Source organism: Centropristis striata, chromosome 4 (assembly GCF_030273125.1).
Source record: "Centropristis striata isolate RG_2023a ecotype Rhode Island chromosome 4, C.striata_1.0, whole genome shotgun sequence".
NCBI lineage: Eukaryota > Metazoa > Chordata > Actinopteri > Perciformes > Serranidae > Centropristis > Centropristis striata.
This window is the reverse complement of record NC_081520.1, coordinates 3,023,909-3,047,421: the sequence shown is the minus strand read 5'-3', so window position 1 is coordinate 3,047,421 and position 23,513 is coordinate 3,023,909. Positions and strand designations below refer to the sequence as shown.

The 23,513-nt window shown below is 36.0% G+C and overlaps 1 protein-coding gene across 1 annotated transcript; it reads right to left on the bottom strand.

Annotated features, from left to right (window-relative positions):
* Window positions 1-50: 50 nt before the first annotated feature.
* pgm2l1 (phosphoglucomutase 2-like 1) lies at window positions 51-21,660 on the bottom strand. The gene is made up of 14 exons (XM_059331418.1): window positions 21,485-21,660; window positions 17,848-18,015; window positions 17,208-17,314; window positions 16,040-16,124; window positions 15,874-15,957; window positions 13,930-14,126; window positions 13,013-13,202; window positions 12,834-12,931; window positions 11,667-11,847; window positions 10,229-10,322; window positions 10,007-10,136; window positions 5,762-5,951; window positions 4,890-5,023; window positions 51-2,448 (listed from the first exon to the last, which is right to left on the bottom strand). The coding sequence occupies exons 1-14, from the start codon at window positions 21,605-21,607 to the stop codon at window positions 2,346-2,348; spliced, it is 1,884 nt and encodes a 627-aa protein (XP_059187401.1). The 5' UTR covers window positions 21,608-21,660; the 3' UTR covers window positions 51-2,345.
* Window positions 21,661-23,513: the final 1,853 nt, after the last annotated feature.

Here is a 23,513-nt window from a genome sequence, read left to right as displayed (position 1 = left end):
AAAGAAAATGAAGGAGCAGAACAGAATGAACGAATAAAATATATAAAAAATTACAGTTTTATTATGTTTTATTGGTGGATTGTCAGAGAAGAGGTCTCACTCTGTCCAAGAAACAAACAGATTGAACAGATTTAATACAACATCAACCGTCACATAAATAGATTTTATATATCAGGGATGCACCGATACACAATGTTTGTTTTTGTTGTTATTTATTCCGTCTTTTGTGCTGGAGAAACATCAAAAAACAAACAACTGAACTGTTTCAGAGTCATTCAGCATTTCATTAATTCTTCTCTCAAAACAACCTGAAATATAAACTTCTGTCCTTCTGTTAAAAAGATAAATATCTTCCCGCTCTTGTTTGTACAATATGAACGAGACATTTTATTTGTAAACAAACAACCCATTGACCTCTATACATCATCTGTTACAGCCCAGGATACAGAATAGTTGGGATGTTGTTGTAAATAAAACAAGTGTGATACTTTTTTCTGTTTTACAAATGCAATATATTTAATGTATTAGTGTTATAATCGTGTAAATATAAACTCTGAATTTCATGCAGTCTGTTTTGATTACATGGCGTCCCAACTACACTACCGGTCAGAAGTTTTAGAACACCCCAATTTTTCCATTTTTTTTATTGAAATTCAAGCAGTTCAAGTCAAATGAACAGCTTGAAAGGGTACAAAGGTAAGTGGTGAACTGCCAGAGGTAAATAAAAAAAAGTAAGCTTTACCAAAACTGAAAAATAATGTACATTTCAGAATTATACAAGTAGGCCTTTTTCAGGGAACAAGAAATGGGTTAACAACTTAACTCTATGGAGTCTTGGGCTATTTTGTCCATTTTTGAATTCTTTTCATGTCTTTGTAAGTCATTTTGTGTCTTTTTTTGGTCATTTTGTGTCTTTCTTTAGTCATTTTGCATCTTTTGGTGTCTTTTTTGTCATTTTGTGTCTTTTTTTTGTCATTTTGTGTCTTTTTTTAGTCCTTTAATCCAACATAAAATGTGATTTTGAATCTTTTTTTTTACTTTCAAAACACTATCATGCTCAATAAAGAATTTTAAATGTTGCAAATGTGCATTAATTTCAGAGTACACTGAGACATTAAACTGCATCATTTTCAATTAAATTCTGGAAAAGTTAGTGTGTTCTAAAACTTTTGACCAGTAGTGTAACTTTTTTGGAACCAGGGTTGTGCAAAATAACCAACATTTAACCAGAGCAAAACTAATGTAACAGAACAGATAAACATCCAGCCACTGCCGTCAGTGATCGGCAGCTTATTCAGAGGTAAAATGAGGTCAAAAACGTTGAGACAACGACGATAAATCTGTGTGAAGGAAAAAGGTCAAAAAATACAAAGACAGAAGAGAAACAGCCGACCCCCTTCAGTCCACATTTGGAAGTTCATTAACGACAAAACTGACAAGAAAACAAAAGTCTAAATCTGAATAATACGAAAGCTGCAACTTTATAGCTGCAACTATAAGGACAGGTTTATTAATTTGCATCTTCCCAGTCGTGTTTTTTATGAATCCTAACATTCACATTTTGGTTTATATATGTTTCAGCATCTAACTGTTATTTCCCCCAAAAAGCCCTTCTGAAACTTTCCCCCACATGATGTTTTTTGTTGCTATAATAAGAAACCAAATGAATCACTTTTTTTCTCTTTGTAATATTCATCACTTTTTCTGGTTATATGACAAAATAATGTCATTAAGCAAAATCTCATTAAAGCAAAAAAATGTTTGGACAGCAAACAAATTTGTTATAACATAACTTAGAATTTTACAACGCTGATTTTTGTAAAATGAGAACATTTGAGATAAAGTGACGTGTTGAAACAACTTTTAGTTAAAACAAAATCATTCAGCTTGTTGCAATTTTTTTCCAGTTTTAAAAAAAACAATACAACATGTTGTTGTCATGGTGACAGCATCGAGCTTCCGTACAGAAACTTAAGTTTTGCCATTAATAAACTTCCATAAAAAACTAATTTATTTCAAGTCTTTACAGTTCAGGTCTTTGACAGCGAATATTTGGTTTATATTTAATTTTCTTTCTATGAAAATACATGTATCAATACTTTAATCTTCCCTTTGTCCTGATAACCAATCAGAATGAGGAGTTTACCCCTCATGCTCTTTGATGTATGAAGGACACTAAATATTTATATATCTATTGATTATTAATGAATCAGTCCATGTTTAAGTCCAAACTGAACTTCATCAACACCACAGAGAGAAACAGCAGCAGCAGCCGCCACACTGATTCGACCACAAACACGACAGGATGTGACATCATCAACAGGTCAGGTACATAGGAGGTGGAGTTAGACGCAGCGGCGAATCAGGTTGTTCTTCTCCGGCTCCAGGAACTCTTCCAGCAGGGCGGCGGTGATCTTCCTGAGCTCCTCCTCCAGACTGGACGGCTCGCTGCAACACACAGACAGGCTGATGAGGTCACAGACATCACCATGATGTCATCCAGTCAATAAGATCAATAACGTGACATTTTGCAGATTTTATAAGTTGAAGTTTTATTCTGTAAAATAAAAGTTTTGAAATCGGTGTTGAACCTGCATTCTCTCTGACGTCCAGCAGGGGGCGACTCCACTAGTTGCAGAAAGAAGTCTGATTGTATAGAAGTCTATGAGAAAATGATTTATGATCTCAGTAAACATTCTCATAAAGAGTTTATGGCAGGGGTGGGCAATTCATTTCCCCAAGGGGCCACATGACCAATACCACGAAGGTTGCGGGGGCCGGACCAAAACTCTGAACTAAATTCTGCTCAATATTAATGTAATCGCTTTATAAAATACAGTAAATTATCTGGTTTTGAGCTGCTACTGATAATAATAAATGTTATGATAAGACTGTTAATGTGGTAATAAATCAAATATAGCAGTAAAAAGTAGTAAATACTCTAATCACAATATCACTTTTCCATTTATTTTAAACACAACTGTAAATGACCTTTAGTGTTTTACAATGTTGTGATGCTTTTATTTTGAAAAGGTGCCGTCCAGTGTGAAACAGGTGCTTTAATTTTGAAAGGTAGTGACAGGAAATAACCGGTAGAACAGTTAAATGAAAAAACGAACGGTAAATAATAACGAGTGCGTAGTAATTCATATAAAGTTGATATAAAGTATCAAAAGGCTTCTATAGTGGCTGACTGACAGGACACAAGGTTTGTTAAAGTTTATTTTATTCTGTCATATATATTAGTGGATATATTTGTTGTCTTAACTATAGTAAAAGTGCTAGTTAGCTCTAGTGCTAATGATAATGTTTGCTATTTTTCAAAATAAAAGCACCGCGGTTGTATTGATTTCTAATTTCTGGGTAACCTCACGTGGGCCGCCCAATGCCCAGGTCTGGTTTATGGTCTCAATCGATTGTTTCAAGTCTTCTTCTACATCGCATTATGTTCACTTACTAAATGATTGTCCCTATTTCGAGCAAAATATATGATAAAGCGGAGGATTTAGGGTGGGGCAACCACATGATGGACAGGTAGCCTGAAAAAGTCTCATGTCTCATGTCTCACCGAGGTGGTAATGAGCAGAGGCCCCACGATACAATTTTATCCCGATACTTGAGTCACGATACGATATTATTGCAATTTTATGGGTTTTTTTGTGATATGGTGAGTATTGCGATACGATATATTGCAAATTAACTGTTTAACTGAATTTTGGGTTAGGGTTGGATGGATGGAAAATGAGCCCTATCTTTACAAAATTAAAGCACTTACATAATTGCATCAATAATAATAATAATCTCTTAATGTATTTAGAATAAATTCTAAATATATTATTATATATTTTATTAATTTATAAAACAATCTGAGTAGGTCCATTCTACATAATGAGTCCTTTTACTTTTGATACTTTAAATACATTTTGATGCTGATACTTTTGAACTTTTACTTCAGTAAGGGATCTGAATACTATTTCCACCACTGGTGCTCATAGTCCGGCGGTTTAGGACCAGATTTGAGAAGAATGGGGACACGCCGGACAAAAGCACCACATTTTTTCCACATGCTCTCTATCAGTGTTGGGGGAAGTATTCAGATCTCTTACTTAAGTAAAAGTACTAATACCACACTGTGAAATTACTCCACTACAAGTAAAAGTCCTGCATTCAAAACTTACTGAAGTAAAAGTATAAAAGTATCAGCATCAAAATGTACTTAAAGTATCAAAAGTAAAAGTACTCGTTATGCAGAATGGACCCACTCAGGTTGTTTTATATAATCTAAATATATTATTACATTATTTGTAATGTGCCTTTTATGTAACCAGTGTTTTAATTTAGTAAAGACAGGACTCATTGTATCTACTTAAAATACTGTTATGAGGTTTAATTAAAAATATGTGTAATCACTTTAAATTGATCTTATATTTTATGTTATATCTCAACCTGTAAAGTAACTAAAGCTGTCAGATAAATGTAGTGGAGTAAAAAGTACAATATTTACCTCAAAATGTAGTGGAGTATAAGTATAAAGTGACATAAAATGGAAATACTCAAGTAAAGTACAAATACCTCAAAATTGTACTTAAGTACAGTACTTGAGTAAATGTACTTAGTTACATTCCACCACTGCTCTCTATGACCTGAGGTTTCAATTTTTGGTAGGAGCCACTTCATCAAGATTCCGGAACGGATATGGCACCCATATAAAGTCTATGAGAACCAGTATATCTTCCAAGCCACTTAAAAGGTCAATCTTGGTGTCAAAAAATAAATTTTCTGGGTCAAAGAATCATTTAAAGCCCTTGAGAATATCAGTAGGTTATTACTTTTGCCATCTGTATGGCCGTATCTGTGAACAGCATATCAGTGTAATACAGTCATCTGACCTGTTTCCCGGCGAGGCGCAGTACTCTGTGTAGTATTTGATTTTGGGTTCGGTGCCGCTGGTTCTCAGTGTTGCCACGACGCCATTCTGGAGCGTGAAGGTGATCATTTGACTGCTCCTCGTCACAGGAAGTACCTCCAGAGGAAACATGCAGTTAAATACATATCGTTAGCCTCATAGCATAGTTGCCTAAGTCATATTTGAACGTTTTCGGGAAACAAGAAAAAACACAATTTTTAGTAAGCCCATTGGTATTCTTAATTGATATTGTAACAGTAAGTTCAAATAGAAGTGTGAACAAGTTTGCATAAAAAATCAAACACATCGATTTCATAACAGACAAAAGTGACTTAGGCAGAATATGCCCTGACTAAGGCAATTTTTCTCTTACATATAAATAATGTTTGGTTTGTATGTAGCAGCAAAAATGCCTAAGTCACAGAGATGACTAAGGCAGAAAGTGATTTTGGACTCTAACAAGTGTTCTGATAGGTTGAGAACATATATAATAAGGCAGAAAGATGCAGCAGTGGTAGGAGAGTAAAGTTAGGCAGATATCACAATTTGGCCAAAAAATGACTTAGGCAATTATGCTATGAGGCTAACGATTTACTACATTCTACTAGTTCTTTAACCCATTGACGCCTGAAACACCTGTAAAACCTCTGGGCGATTTTAAAATCAGCCCCTAAAACCTGAAGTTTTTCTGGAAATTCAACAGAAGTGTCAACGCTTCTACTAAAAAATAGATTTTTCAGCCTCTGTAGCAGATAGAAATGAAATTCAAAAAGTATTTGAGAGCTTATACAAATACTACAAAACGACGTATACGCTTTCCAGGCTTCAATGGGTTAAAGTCCTTAAGTTCCTTACTGATCTGAGGTCGGGCTGGCTGCTGTCGTATCCCGTGGTAACGTCTCTGATGTGGACGATCTGGACGCCGCCGCACGTCTTCGGGTACGAGGCTTCGCCGTCAAAGTTTCTGATCCGGCTGAAGATCTTCTGAATGGTTAGCGGGTCATTACAGATGACGTACGAGGTTTTAGACAGGTGATGGCCGTACCTGCAGACAGGAAGTCACGACCGTATAAGGAAGAGGAGACAAAAACTCTGCAAGCACGTAAATTAATTTCATTGTCAAGAAAAAAGAAAGAGTACAAATAAACTTCACAAAGACTTCTAAAACTACAGAGAACTGAAGCTGCTGTGATTAACATAAATAAGTAAGTAAATAAATAAATGACTCTATCAATTAAATAATTAAATGAATTAATTGGTTGTATTTTTAACTTTGTGTCTTCATCTACCTTTTTATTAATTCTCCCTTTATTTATATTTTGATTTAACATTTGATTTAACATTTTTCCTTTTTTAAGTTCATTAGTTTGAGTTTATTTTCATTTTTTAAATTATTTTTTATTCATTTTTTTATTTATTTTCTTTGCATTCTCTTGTCTATTTTTCTCCCCCCTAAAGATTATTTCTGTATTATTTCTCTACACATTTCTTTATGCATTGATTGATTGATATGATTTTGGCAGATTCCAGTGTTTGGGTAATTTTTTTCACAATAGTAATAAAGTAAATAATAATAATAAAATAACATAACCTGATTAATATTTTAATATTCCATTAAATGTTGTAAAAAAAAAAAAGTATTAAAATAAATTTGGACATTGATTGATATTATTCTCCTTGAATTTTTTTCTTTATTTACCTTTGGATTCATTCATTTTTTTATACTTTCCTCATTATTTTCCCTTTCATTTATTAACATATTTATTTTAAATGTATTTGTTTATTTTACATGTATTTAATCATTTTAAAATGTATTTCAGTTTAATTCCTCCATTTATTTACATGGTGATTTAAGTTTCTTTTTCTTTTTTCCTTCTTAAAATCAATTTAATTTTTTTAAATTCATTGTTAAATGTATTTATTTATTCTCCTGTCTATTTGTTTCCGCAAACATATTTATTTCTATATTATTTTCTTCATATATTTTTTTCTTCATTATGCAAACAAGATTGTTCTGGTGTTTGCTGCCCTCTGCTGGTGGAAAGTTTTAAATCATTTAAAAATAATGGCATACATGCTGAACTTTTTATTTTTGTACTTTGTATTAAAACAACAAATCAATTTCAAAACGCTACAGAAGAACTTTGCTTTTGTTGGTTTTAACATTAATTATAGACACATAAAGGAAGAATTTTTCAACACTTAGTTTCATTATTTTATGTTTGTAATATAATTAAATAATGTGATTATTATTTTAATCTCATCACTTTGAGAAACTCTTAATGCTTATACATCTCTATAAACTCTTTTGTTAGTTTTTAATTAGATTAAATCACTGATATGGAAAATAAAGAAATGTTAAAATGTTTTCTTGATATTGAATTATTGCCCAAATTTATTAAAACAAAAACCACTGATTTAAACAAACTTTAAAAGAAGTAAATAAAAACCTATAATAGCTTATATTTAGTTGTTTTCACTCGCATCAGTTTAATAAACATTGTTTGTATTTTAATAATAACACCATAACTAACCATATCAATCAGTATTTAGTGCAATGGTTGTTTACCTCTCAAAGATCAATAAGGATGATTCACTCTATTTTCATAAGAAAAAGCATGTTAAAACTTTTTTTTATTTAGATTGGAAAGACCTACATATAAAATATAATAGTTTTACATAACATTGATTTTTTTAAAAGTTGTATTTTACTTTTTTTTTTATATAAAATACTTTTAATTATATATATATATATATATATATATATATATATATATATATATATATATATATATATATATATATATATATATATATATTTTAGATTTTTAAACTTTGAAATGGGTCAATTTGACCTGCAACATAAGAGGAGGATTTAATATAAATTGAAACTTGTAATAAATATTACAAGTTCCTTTATAGTTGATTTGATTTTTTTTACCCTTTACACTTTAACCAAAACATATTATTATGATCTAAATATTATAACACATTGTTCTACAGTCATGAAAAAACATATTAGACCACCCTTGTTTTCTTGTCCAATGCTTGGTACAACTATAATAATAACAACAAAATAGCTCACAAGAGTTAAATTTAAGAGCTGATATCTGGTCATTTTCCATGTTTTTTTTGTTGTTGATGATATTGGTTATTATCAAGAAAACCATTGAAAATGTCTAGATATCAGCTCTTAAATTAAACTCTTATGGGCTATTTTTGTTGTTATCGTTATATTTGTGCAAACAAATGCACCTTTAGTTGTACCAGGCACTAAAATGAACAAGAAATTGAAAAAAAAAAGGGTTTTTGACTGTACATACAGTCTGATCCAGTTTTTGAGATTGGATAACTTTGTGTGTAACTAAAAATTTGGTTCACTGAGGCTCCGTTTACACGAGGACGGTCTGAACAGAAGATGCAAAAGTGGCGTCTCGTCTTCACTTTTTATTCCTCGTTTAGACGAGCGTTTTCAGGAGGAAATCTGCTGCATACGGTGACGCAAAAGTGTGTGAAATTGGATTGTATGCAGCCAGGCGGCATCACTTAAAGCCATAAGAGCATCTTTGGGCATGCAGAAGTTTTCACGCCACACATTTTCATCAGCTACTCCTTCCACAAAGTTCTCCACCATCACTAGATCTCCCAGGTCTCGTTCACAGCCGTCTGGCTGGTTTTGGCCATTTTGCATCTTTTTGTGGTCAATTTGTGTCTTTCTTTGGTTATTTTGCATCTTTTTCGGTCATTTAGTGTCTTTTTTGCTCATTTTGTATCTCTTTTTTTGCTAGTTTTCCGTCTTTTTGTAGTCAATTTTTTTCTTTGGCCATTTTGTGTATTTTTTTTGTCATTTTTTGTCTTTTTCCATTATTTTATGTCTTTTTTGGGCTATTTTGCACCTTTTTTTGTCCATTTGTGTCTTTTTTGTCATTTTGTGTCTTTTTTTGTCCATTACTCCTCCTTCCACAAAGTTCTCCACCATCACTAGATCTCCCAGGTCTCGTTCACAGCCGTCTGGCTCCTCCCACCAATCGCTGCATCCAGAATGTGATGGAGGTAATTCCAGATCCTTCTCTGTTCACTAATACTATCTGTACATATCCTGGACATTTGGTGGAAAGACTCCTGTAAGTTTATTAGAGCTGCCAGAGCAGCTTGAAGGTCCCACCATGGAAATAATCCCACGTTTGTTTATTTCCTGTCCTGGAGCATGTATGTGACGTAAACACATACGTGACGTGAGCAGATCAGATCAGAGTTTTGTGTCTTGTCAGTGTCAAGGTTATAATAGTTTTGGATTTTTCATTAGTTTTAGTTTTAATTTAGTTTTGAATTTTTGTTTTCAAATTCAGTTAGTTTTAGTTAGTTTTTAGAGTGAGTTTTCTAGTTTTAGTTTAGTTTTTATTTTTTGAAAATGCTTAGTTTTAGTTTAGTTTTTATTAGTTTTAGTTTAGTTTTAGTTTTTTTGTAATGGGCTATGTGTTGGGTGCCAGATTCAAAGTGGTCATAATAAATTTTGCCTTTATTTCCTTTGGTTTATCATCTCAGCCCCAATAAGGTTATTAACTGTTTTGAATTTTGGTTCTAGTGTAAACATCCCAGTCTCAGTAAACATATTCACCATGTGTTGCATGTTCAAATAGAAACACTGAATTATGAATGAAAAAAGTTGACAAAAACGAAAACTAAGGACATTTTCACTATAATTTCAGTTAGTTTTAGTTAGTTTTGTAACCACGCAATACAGTTTCAGTTAGTTATCGTTTTTTTAAAAACTCGTTTTTATTTTTATTTCAGTTAACGAAAATGTTTTTTCAATTCTAGTTTTCGTTATTTCGTTAGTTTTCGTTAACTATAATAACCTTGGTCAGTGTAGACGACACGCTACGGAGGAGCGTATTTAACTTTTCCACTTTGGAAGGTGGTTTCAGATTTTTGCGTCTTTAAGCCCCAAAAACGCCGTCACCGTCTAAACGAAAGGCACTTCCGATAAAATATTTTGTCGTTTTTACCCGCGAGCGTCCTCGTGTAAACGGGGCCTGAGAGAACCTGATCACAGACAGTTTGAGTTGTGTCTCCTGCAGGGATATGAAGCTAACGTACGTCTGGTAGATGTTGTGCAGCTGCTGATTCAGACTCAGGTTGTTGTTGTGGAGATAAGCAGCCATTTCAGCCACCACCACCGCCGCGCTCACGCCATCTTTCTCAGGAACCAAACTGCCGCAGAGGAAACCTGAAGACACCAAAGAATCCATTATTATCAGCTCAAGTTATCTAAATTTGAAGATCATCTCATGAGTGGAAGGAGCAAATAAACTTGGTTACCAATGGACTCCTCAAAGGCAAATAAGACGCTGTTTCCGGTTTTGGAGAGTTCGTGTATTCTGTTCCCGATCCACTTAAACCCGGGAAGAGTTTCCTGTTGAGCACAGACACTCGTTAGTCATCATCATCATCATCATCATATTTGCTAATTCAGCCAGTTGTCCCCTCAAAAACGTCAATATGGGCCGTGTGTACAGGGTGCACACGGCCCAATAAAAAATAAAAAATATACTAAAAACCTGGATTAATCTGGTTAGTCACATTGGACTGCTACTATTTTGAATACTGCTGTACGTGTCATAATTTGTGGTACTGACACACGACCTCTTGTCGTCAGTGGTGGAAGAAGTATTCAGATCCCTTACTCAAGTAAAAGTACTAATACCACACTGTGAAATTACTCCACTACAGTAAAAGTCCTGCATTCAAAACTTACTGAAGTAAAAGTACAAAAGTATCAGCATCAAAATGTACTTAAAGTATCAAAAGTAAAAGTATTGGCAATGCAGAATGGACTCACTCAGATTGTCCAAATATATTATTGTATTATTATTTTTGATGCATTTATGTAAGCTTTAAATTTACTGTTGTCAAGGTAGGGCTAATTTTAACTACTTAATATACCTTTGTGTGGTTTAATTAGTACAAATTTTAAATCTATTATGTTTTATGTTAAATCTCGACCTGAAAAGTAACTAAAGTAACTAAAGCTGGCAGCTAAATGTAGTGGAGTAAAAAGTACAAGAGTTGCCTAAAAATGAAATGAAGTACAAGTAAAAAGTGACATAAAATGGAAATACTCAAGTAAAGTACAAGTTCCTCAAAACTGTACTTAAGTACAGTACTTGAGTAAATTTACTTAGTTACTTTCCACCACTGCTTGTCGTTTAGCTTGTTGGCTAATTTGAGCCGTCTGCAGTGGCGCTTCTCCACAGGGGCCACTGCCCCTGTGGAGAAGCCCTTGGCCCCTACGTCAAATTAATAATAAAAAGATCAATTTATAATGATGAACAATTCTGACCTATTTTTTTCAAACCATATATCTCTTTGTACACGAAAGGAACCCAGAATGTGAACATTGTATAATAGTTGAATTGTGCAATAAAATCTTGTATTATCTATATAAAAAGATCATTCTCACTGTACCGCACTTTCAAAATAAAATAAAAAGTAATTGTGCACAAAAATTAGAAATGTCATTGCCGTACAAAAACAACTGATTTGTTGATACGTCTCATTTTTTCAATCAATGTATTTGCATCTTCCAAATATACTTAAATTAGATTTTTAAATAAGCTAAAATAAAGGTTTTTTAATGCTTAAATATCATCTTTTACACCATTTTGCATTTTACACATCTTTGGCCCCCTGATTAAACACTGGCCCCTCCTTGGGTCCGACAGTAAAACTGGTCTAGAACCGCCACTGGCCGTCTGACCTCGAAGTGGAAACCTTCGATGCGAGCGAAGGCTTGCAGGATCTTGGAGGAGACTGTGGTGGCCAACATGTAGACGCTCCGAGTGTCTGCAGGATCTGGATGAGCCTCCTTCCAGTTGAAGAACATCCACCAACCCAGCAGAGCCGCCAGCTCGTTACCTGTGAACACCTTCCAACCGCACCTGCAACAACCAGCAGAGACATCAAACTAGGGACGGGAAGATTTCACCAATGATCCATTAACGGTCGTTAAGAATTTAATCGATCACGTGGAATTTTAAATCGATCTGTGTATTTTTTTATGTCAATTTCATCTCTGACTGCGTATCAGTATCACTGAACTGAAACACGCTGAGCGTTCAGTTCTGCGGCCGTACATCAATAAGACAATAAGTTGGATAAAGCTTCAGTTTGAAAACTGAAAGTTGCAATAACAATTATGAAACACACAGAAATACAAGAGTATTCATTTGAGCAAGACTAGCTTACGGTATCAAACATTGCTAGAATTAATTACTGAGTTTTAAATTGATCCAAAACTTATTTAAACACAAAACACATTTAAATATGAAGATTACTGTGAAAACTAACCTAAAACAACTAACTAACAACTAAACTAACATAAAACATTGAACTCCTTGACGTTATCTTTATAGTTTAATCTCAGTTGAGTTCGTTTTTTACGATTGACAGGATCAAGTCTCTTTTCGTCCTTTCAAAATAAAAGCGTCTGTTATTAAAACAGGCTTTTGCACAGTACTGTATATATACAGTACAGGCCAAAAGTTTGGACACACCTTCTCATTCAATGTGTTTCCTTTATTTTCATGACTATTGACATTGTAAATTCATCAAAACTATTAATGAACACATGTGGAATTATGTACTTAACTAAAAAGTGTGAATAATTCCACGTGTTCATTCATAGTTTTGATACAATGTAAATAGTCATGAAAATAAAGAAAATGCATTGAATGAGAAGGTGTGTCCAAACTTTTGGCCTGTACTGTATATATAGCTTTTATTTTGCCCATGTATGTATGCAGCTATTAATCGATAAATTGATCGTTAACGTTATAGATAATCGAGTTGGCAGGTTTCTTCCAAATGCCCATCCTACATCAAACCAGCAGAATGTAAACTGCCTTTGATGAAGCGTCACAGTTACCTGTCAGACTTCTCTGCAACAGCCAATCGGTCGGCGTCAGGATCCGTCGCCAGAACGATGCGAGCGTTTTCCTGCTCTGCCAGAAGAAGAGAAAGCTCCTGAAGAAGAAAAAAAGACTTATTATTAAAACAGAAAAAATAATAAAATGCTGACATTGAGAGGTGGAATGTGCGTCCTACCAGGACCGACTCGCCCTCCTCTGGGTTCGGGCAGCGGACGGAGGAGAAGTTGGGGTCGGGGTCTTTCTGCTCGGGGACAGGGATCGGTGGAGCGAAGCCAAAGGCTTTAAAGGCTTGTTGGACGAAGACGTGTCCCACACCGTGGAACGACGAGTGGACAAACTTCAGAGGACAGCTTCTGTTCAGATCCCTGAGAGACACGAGACACACACACTCATCACACGGCACACAGCAGGAGCCACAACACGTTGACTTGATTTCACCGTTGACTTTTGACTTCAGACACCTAAAGATACAAAATGACTAAATAAAGACACAAAATGACAAAAAAAGACACAAAATGACTAAAAAAAGACACAAAATGACTTACAAAGACGTGAAAAGAATTAAAAAATGGACAAAATAGCCCAAGACTCCATAGAGTTAAGTTGTTAACCCATTTCTTGTTCCCTGAAAAAGGCCTACTTGTATAATTCTGAAATGTACATTATTTTCCAGTTTTGGTTAAGCTTACCTTTTTTTATTTACCTCTGGCAGTTCACCACTTACCTTGGTACCCTTTCAAGCTGTTCATTTGACTTGAACTGCTTGAATTTCAATAAAAAACTGGAAAAATTGGGGTGTTCAAAATTTTTTGACCGGTAGTGTACATTTTTAAGACCTTTCAAAATCAAATTTAAGACATTTTATGAAATTTTAAGAGAATTTTAGACATTTTAAGGCCTTAAATTCAAATTATCAAATTTTAGACTGTTAAGACTTTGAAGACCCTGGTAAAATAAAGCATCCATTTCGTTAAATTTAGCGGAGCTGATGGAGAGGTCGATGCCTGTGAGTACATAGAGCAGCTCCAGGGTCAGAGGATCAGATATAAAGACCCAGACAGGCTCCAGAGGTCTGGGAGGTCCCCCTCTTACCTGTGGAAGCAGAGGGAGGTGAGCTCGTCCATGTAGCAGCTGTTGATCTGGGTCAGGGGGTCGGTGCTCAGGGAGCAGCTCTCCACCAGCTCCTCCTCCCAGCAGGAGGCGCTCCAGGGCTCCAGCTGCTCCTGGATACTCTGCAGGATCCCCTTATCGTGAGGTGAGGAGATCTGAGCACCGTTACACCAGTAAACCTGCAGGGGGAGACCCAGATACAGACCTTTATTTTAGCAGCGATGAGCCTTTTTCCTGCCAAGAGTTTTCTCACCTATACTGGATCTCCTGACAAATAAAACTCTGAAATCTAGGGCTAAATGGGAACAAAAGATCTTGATTTCACCTTTAAAGACTGTGACTGGGAAGCGCTGTGTAGCTCAGCTCAAAAGTTTTCGTATAATAGCCGTCATAGGCTTCTACAGATTAATCTCATTCATAGAATTTATCTCACACCAGAGAGACTCCATAAAATGTACGGTACTATTTCTGAACTTTGTCCAAGGTGTAAGATCACTACAGGGAGTCTTATCCATATGTTTTGGGATTGTGTAAATTTGAAACACTTTTGGGATCATATTCTGGATGTACTCAAGGGCAGCACAGGGATTGAGATTCCTCACTCACCAAGATTGGTTTTGCTAGGGGATTTATCTGTTTGACCCACTAACAAGAAAATGAAAACATGTTTTATTAGGCTATCCCTAATTGCTGGAAATAAATGTATTGCCATACTGTGGAAAAGTGAAAGTCCACCCACTGTCTCAATGTGGCTTAAAGGAACACTCCACCGTTTTTTCATATTAAAACATGTTATTCGGGTAAGTAAGACGAGTTGATACAGACCTCTTGCGTCTCAATACGTGCACTCAATCGCCCTGGCGCGCGGCGCCACTTGGCTAGCACTTAGCTTAGCCCAGTTCATTCATTAGGATCCAAACAGATGGACAGTTAGAAGCGACCAAACTCCTCCACGTTTTCCCTATTTAAATACAGCTACACGAGTAGTTAAACTCGACTCGGCGCAGTAATATCATCACTCCTGAAAAATCTTCTCCCCTCAGGAGTGATGATATTACTGCGCCGAGTCGAAGTGCTCCCAAGTGCTATTCCGCCATACATTATAGTTCTCCTTTTTATCCGCTTCGAAAAGCGCCACGTTTTATTTTGTGTCGCCATACTTGGTCGTTTAACTACTCGTGTAGCTGTATTTAAATAGGGAAAACGTGGAGGAGTTTGGTCGCTTCTAACTGTCCATCTGTTTGGATCCTAATGAATGAACTGGGCTAAGCTAAGTGCTAGCCAAGTGGCGCCGCGCGCCAGGGCGATTGAGTGCACGCATTGAGACGCAAGAGGTCTGTATCAACTCGTCTTACTTGACCGAATAACATGTTTTAATATGAAAAAACGGTGGAGTGTTCCTTTAAGGAAGTTGCATCATACATGGCCTCTGAAAAAATTATGTTCAATGTGAAAAAGAAACCCTATCTTTATGAAAAATGCTGGAGTGACTTTAAAACATATTTGGAATTAACTAGTTGCAACTGTCAACGGTAGTTGTTGGTTGTTACCTGTAACACCAAGCCAATATCATCACCTTTGTTGAATGTAATTTACTGTGCTTTGAACTTTGTTTATATTTTTTATGGTTTTAATTTATTTTTCTATTATTTACTTCTGTATTGTATTTATCCATCATCTACTTTACTATTACCGTTATTATTATCCTTTTTATTGTTATTATTTTATTTATTTATTTTTCATTATTATTATTATTATTATTATTATTATTATTAGGGTTTAAGGCAAGTGTTGGCCTTTGGGGCCTGATTTGGGAGGGGGGTGGGTTTGGGTGGAATTTGAAGTTCTACTGCCATTACTGATGCTGTAAACTGTATGAAAAAATGTTAATAAATAAATTGTTTAAAAAAAAAAGAGTTTTCTCACCTTGTATCCGTTGTCCTCTTTAGGATTGTGTGAGGCGGTGATCATCACGCCGGCTGCAGCACCGAGCTTCTTCACGGCGTACGGCTGGAAAAAAACACATTTATTAAAAAACAACAACAACAGAGGACTAGAGCTAGCAGGAAATGATGCGTTACGGCGTCCTCACCACGTACGGCGTCGGCACAAATGTGGAGAAAAGATGAACGGGAACGTCTCGGCTCAGCATCACGGCCGCCGTCAGCTTCGCTAACCTCAAACACACAAACAGTAATATTCAAAAATATAATGTGGTTTTCTTGATAATGATTTTGGTTCTTATCAGGACCATGAAGAATGTCTAGATATCAGCTCTTAAATTAAACTCTTATGAGCCATTTTTGTTGTTATCATGATATTTGTCCAAACAAATGTAATTTTAGTTGTACCGGGCATTAAAATGAACAAGAAATTAGAGAAAAAAAAGGTGGTTGAATCATTTTTTCCATGACTGTATAGCAATGGAAACTACATGAAAACAGTAAGGAAACAGTTTGTTGGGGTTCAGAGGGTTACATTTTTTAATTTGGATGAACAAATGTCAGCTTTTATGCATTATTATGTTACAGAAAACACTCAAATATTTCAAATGCTGAAAAACTGAACTCATGGTATGTGAGTTCTGCCTCCTTCTAGCCATACTGGGGCTGTTTTCATGCCGTGAACACCGTAGAAGTGAGAGCATCATCGTGTGTTTGTCGTCACCTCCAAGGTTATAATAGTTTTGGATTTTTCATTAGTTTTAGTTTTAATTTCGTTGTGAATTTTTGTTTTCAAATTCAGTTAGTTTTTAGTTTTCTAGTTTTAGTTTAGTTTTTATTTTTTGAAAATGCTTAGTTTTAGTTTAGTTTTTATTAGTTTTAGTGTTAGTTTCAGTTGTTTTGTAATGGGGTATTTGTTGGGTGCCAGATTCAAAGAGGTCATAATACATTTTGCCTTTATTTCCTTTGGTTTATCATCTCAGCCCCAATAAGGTTATTAACTCTTACAGTTCCAGGTGTTTTGAATTTTGGTTGGAGTGTAAACATCCCAGTCTCAGTAAACATATTCACCATGTGTTGCATGTTCAAATAGAAACACTGAATTATGAATGAAAAAAAGTTGACAAAAACGAAAACTAAGGACATTTTCACTATAATTTCACTTAGTTTTAGTTAGTTTTGTAACCACAAAATACAGTTTCAGTTAGTTATCGTTTTTTTTTTTAAACTCTAGTTTTTATTTTATTTCAGTTAACGAAAATGTTTTTTCAATTCTAGTTTTCGTTAGTTTTCGTTAACTATAATAACCTTGGTCACCTCTGACTGCTGCAGCCGCTCTCCTCCTGTCCTCTGGTGTCAAAACCAACAACCAGCCCTCTGCTGCTGTAGTCTGCAAAATACTTGCACAGGTAGGAATATAAACCCTGAAGACAGACAAAGACAAAGACAAACTGTTATTCAGTATATTATTGTTTTATGTTTCCGTGAACTACACTCAAAAAAATTATTCAAGCCCTTCTTAGATGTGACACATTAATGTATTGTTTGTCTAATGAAAAATCAATTAAAATCAAATCAAAAGTAGTTTAAGACGTGTAACCTAAAATGTATTAATTGACTCCCCTGTCCTTCCCTTCAACCCAAAAAGAATGACTTTCAGTTTTCCAATTCTATGTTTTTAGGTTGAACGAACACAATTTCTTTATTTTAGCTCTCCAAGACATAAATGAGTTGAGATAACTCAATTTAAATACAATACATACATGTTTTTAATTTGAGTTTGTAAAAAAGTGAGCTACATTAACTCAAATACATTATATTGCATCGATGCACTTGTTTTGAGTTTGGGCTACAAATATTTGTTGGATGGAAATTCTGCCCACAAATTAATTGAGTTCATCCAATGAGTTATTTTTTTGAGTGTATGTTTATGACCGGATGACCCGACCGCTCTGACCTGTGTGGACTGGATGACGGTGAGGTCGTTGATCCGGTTGAATCCGGCCCCCATCGGCGCTCTGAGTCCCGCCGTGCCGAAGCTCATCCTGCTGCTGAGCCTCGCCCTCAAATCCTCCACACGCCCCGCCGCCACCAGAGACTCCACCTGGGCCCGGGTCTGCAGGTTCTGCACCACAGAAGAAGAGCTCCATCACACTCTGGGTGGCAGCAACATTAACACACACTGACACAACCAGTGGCGCTTCTAGACCAGTTTTACTGTGGGGGCCAAAGAGGGGCCAGTGTTTAATCAGAGGGGCACATTAGCACATGAAAAAATGGCAAAGATGATATTTAAGCATTCGAAATCTTTGAATGTCTTGAAAAAGACACAAAATGACCAAAAAAGACACAAAATGAGAAGACAGAATAACCAAAAAAAACCCCACAGAAGACATAAAAATGACAAAAAAAGACACAAAATGACCAAAAAAAGACACAAGATAACAAAAAAAGACACAAAATGACCAAAAAAGACACACAAAAAAAGACACAAAATGACCAAAAAAAGACACAAAATAACTAAAACAGACATAATAAAAGACACAAAATGACTTACAAAGACATGTAAAGGATTTAAAAAATAGACATAATAGCCCTATAAGACTCCATAGAGTTAAACTATTATACAATGTAACATTCTGGGTTCCTTTTGTGTGCAATGAGATATAGTTTGAACAAAGAAAATGTTAGAATTGTTCCATTGTTCATCGTTATAAATTCACCATTTTATTATTAATTTGACACAGGGGGGTATCGGCCCCACAATACGGTTTTATCCCGATACTTGAGTCACAATACGATATTATTGCTATTTTAATCATTTTGTGATATGGTGAGTATTGTGATACAATATATTGCGATTTAACTGTTTAACTGCATTTTGTGTCCACAAAACTTAATTCAATCAAGAATTGTTTTGTGCAATAAGAGAAAATTCTCAGTCTATTCATCTCACTTCAGTCTTTTTATTTCTCCACAATGAGAGTCAAACCCACAGACTGACCAACAAAGTATTCAGTCAAACTGAACTGAACTGATATCAAACATGTATGGACGACAACAACTGCAGCATTTTATCAAACTTTCAAAAACATCAAGCTTCACTGCTCTGAATTATTTTGAATTTTGAATAAAACATAAAAAAGCCAAACTTTGCAGCAGTATTTCAACAACTTCCCCACACAATGTCCTGACACACTAGATCTTCTTGTTTTATATGATACCAGTATATCCAGTATATTCCTAAAAGTCCGGAGGAAAAACTAAAAATACAATCCAAACCTCCTGTGCTCTCAATGAAAACACAAAAACAAAACATCAAATGGACATGAATGAATTCAGGGAATAATTAGCTGACTGACAAATGAATCGTTAGTTGTAGCCTTATTTAGAACAAAATCTTTGAGTTTCTTTAAATAGCCTCAGTCTGACAGGTCTGCAGACAGCAAAGAGTCTGGAGGACGTGAGAGAGAGCACACAGATTATAAACTAAGAAAGGTTGAACTGAAAAAACATCTTTCTTCTTATTTGTCTCAGTTAAAAGTGTTGACTGAAAGCCATGACTCAGGAAAAAACATGACATTCAGAATATAAAAAGTGATTAAAAAACAACATTATTATTATTATTATTATCATCATAATTATACAATTGAGACTCCTAATTACACATTAGAGTAAAAACCAGATATAAATTCAGCAGCAGTCTGTCAGTGTGGATCTTTTCCACTGTTGACATTTAAACTGGAGGTCAGAAACATTCATGACCTTTAAACACTACACTACTACACCGTGTGTGTGTGTGTGTGTGTGTGTGTGTGTGTGTGTGTGTGTGTGTGTGTGTGTGTATGTGTGTGTGTCTGACACACGTGTGTAAACCTCATCGACATGCTCAGCTCTCAGTTACTATGACTCTCTATAGTTACTAGTTTCAAACCAGACATTTACTAGATCAGGCTGAACTATTAATCTAATTTAAAGTTATAATCCGAAACTTTTTTTTATACATTAAAATATATCTAAAAAACAAACAAAGATTATGTTCTGTGTGAAGCTAACACTTATGTTCCCCAAAAAAAACGAGAAATGTGTCGCTGTAACCACGGTAACCATGCCTTTGTCAGCCTGTTGTGATACAGTACACTTGTCAGAAGCTTTAAAAAAATGACCTTTTATCCCGTCAGAAGCCACATTTTTTGATCTCTGTAGGGTTTTTTTTTAACTCTATAATTGAACTGAGGTGAAAATAAAATAAAATAAATCACCTTGGAAATTAATAGAGGCTGGTTCAGTGACAGTGTCCATACAAAAAAAAACTTATTGTGTGAATATTTTTGTAGAAGAGCCGATCATGTAATAATAATCATGCTTTTTTATTATTTTATCTCTTTTTTTTATCCTGCTGTATCTTATTTTATCCTATTTATATTTGTATTTCTATTTCCCTGTTTTAATTGACAGTTTTTACTGTTTTCAATTGTGTCTTGCTGTTTTTAATGTTGTTTTTAATAATGTTTAATATTGTGCTATACAAATAAACTTGCCTTGCCTTGCCTAATAATAATAATAATAATAATAATGTTTTTTTTATCATGATCATGGTGATGTTTTATTTTTAGCCCTCAGTCCTAGTGACTGTGTCCTGCTTTTTGCTAAGTCATGCTGCAGTTTAATCGCCTAATAACCCACAAAACTAATCATCATGACCCAGACGGCCTGCAGGACCGCACTGCGCACGCTGCGATGACGACACTCAGAAATCCCTTTGAAAATCTTGCAATTTTATATTTCTTGCGTATTGACAATATGAATATGCATGTGAAGCACGATTTGGCAGGTTTTTCCGAAGCGGTTGGTTCTCGTGAAAAAATCGGCATATCGAGTTTCAACCGGTTTCAACCCAGAAGCTTTTTATTTACATACATGTAGTGGTTTACAGTTGCTGCGACAGCTGTTCCCAAACACACACAGCTATTCCCAAACAGCTCACAAAGTTTCTCTTTTTAATTATATAAAGTGCTGCTTTACTGAGCTACATCTGTGCCGATTTCACCAGACGACCATATTTATCTTTAAAATATAAATGTTAAACAAGTATATCAACATATGGACCGATACACAATGGTTCATGTTAAATGCTACACTTTTAAAGGTAAATTTGGTATAATGTATAGATAGATAGATAGATAGATAGATAGATAGATAGATAGATAGATAGATAGATAGATAGATAGATAGATAGATAGACTTTATTTATCCCAAGCTGGGAAATTACAGTGTAGCAGCAGCGTTACACACAGAGACAATAACAACACAATTAAGTAAAAAGAACAACCTAGGCATACTTCAAGCAATAAAATATAAAAATACAATGAAAATACAATAAAATATAAAGTGTCTAAAGAAGGAGTAAGTATTAAGGAGTAGAATAGAATTCCAGTGCAGAATAAATATGAATATACAGTATATATATATATATATATATATATATATATATATATATATATATATATATCCCCCCCACACACATACACACACACACACACACACATTGGGGCACCTCCAGACTTGAGTCCCCCAGCCGGACTGACTCTCACCTTGTCCCAGGTCAGCCACTGGAGCACCGCCTTGTCCAGCTGCTGGTCGCCGGTGCTCTGGTGCCTGGAGTTGGCATTCAGGTCCCCGTTCACTCCGTTATCGTCCCCCATGCTGGAAGACATGGCCGGGCTAGCTAACGCTGCAGCAGGGCCATCAGTGGCTCTCTGAGAAGTGATACCGTGCTAGCTCCTGAACCTCACACATATCTCCTTTTCATGACGACTGACTGCTGGAGCTCAACTCTCCGACTCCCGGTGCCGGGCTTTAAACTACTCACGCCGAGGCTAACGTTAGCTACAAGCTAATGTTACACAACAGGAGCCGGCTAGCCGCACGCTCACAGAATAGAACTCTGTAAACAATAATTAAGTTCAATGCCGCGCAGGCCACAAACACGACTTCCGGTTGACTTGCAAAATAAAAGTCCCTTTTATTTTATTTTGAAAGAAAACGAATAATATGTGGCAGAGCCGGCCCAAGCCTCCATGGGACCCTAAGCAGAATTCGATTTTGGGCCCTCTATTTTTGTAAAAAATATTGATTGTTAATAACATAAATAATACCAATGCAATAATAATACCAATAAATTAATGATGTCCAGGGTGTCACATTTGTTTTTTAATCTCAAAATCTAGCACATTCAATTACAAGAGCGACCTGGGATTGTATATAAAAAAATCTATTATATATATATATAGGCCTACATCAGCAGCAGCACTCTGTTGACATGTCTTTGATCATACAGAAATCATCACTCATACATCCAAAAAATAAAAAATAAATATTTTTTGGTAATTGCTCTTGGGGGCCCCCTAGTGACCACGGGGCCCTAAGCAGTCGCTTAGTTCGCTTATGCCTTGGGCCGGCTCTGATATGTGGCCAATAATTTTTCTCCATGACTGTATGATACTATCAGGAACAACAAGTGCCTGTCCTGTTTGTTGTGTACATTTCATGAACATAATTATCACTTTCGGTCAAGAATTTTTGTCTTCACAACCAAAAACAAACTCGTATTTTTGTCCACATGAAGTAAGCAAAACAACATGTAACACAGCATCCCAAGGCTTTTAATATAATTATAAATGGATATTTAATCGACTGTCATAGGCAGAAGTGTCACATGTTTGAACCTGGCTAGCAGTTCCTCTGTGTGAATTTTGCATGATCTCCCTGTGTCAGCACAGGTTCTCTCTGGCTTCCTCCCATTTTCATTGGTGACTCTAAATTGTCCGTAGGAGTGAATGAGAGCATTCTGTCTGAGAGTTGTCTGTCTCTATATGTCAGCCCTGTGATAGTCTGGAGACCTGGCAGAACAGGAGACCAGGAGACTAGGAAAGGAACCAGACCAGTAGTCAAGGGGACCAGGGGACTAGGAAAGGAACCAGACCAGGAGTCAAGGAGACCAGGAGACTAGGAAAGGAACCAGACCAGGAGTCAAGGAGACCAGGAAAGGAACCAGACCAGGAGTCAAGGAGACCAGGAGACTAGGAAAGGAACCAGACCAGGAGTCAAGGAGACCAGGAAAGGAACCAGACCAGTAGTCAAGGGGACCAGGGGACTAGGAAAGGAACCAGACCAGGAGTCAAGGAGACCAGGAGACTAGGAAAGGAACCAGACCAGGAGTCAAGGAGACCAGGAGAGGAACCAGACCAGGAGTCAAGGAGACCAGGGGACTAGGAAAGTAACCAGACCAGGAGTCAAGGAGACCAGGAGACCAGGAAAGGAACCAGACCAGTAGTCAAGGGGACCAGGGGACTAGGAAAGGACCCAGACCAGGAGTCAAGGAGACCAGGAGACTAGGAAAGGAACCAGACCAGGAGTCAAGGAGACCAGGAGACTAGGAAAGGAACCAGACCAGGAGTCAAGGAGACCAGGAGACTAGGAAAGTAACCAGAACCAAAAAACAAATGTTGTGGTTTTTTAGCAGTAGTGAGGATTTCAGGTATTTGTCCAGGCTGTCCCCGACCTCCAGCCCCCTGTGACCCAGGTTTGGATAAGAGGTTAAGGTTTCATATAATATGCAGG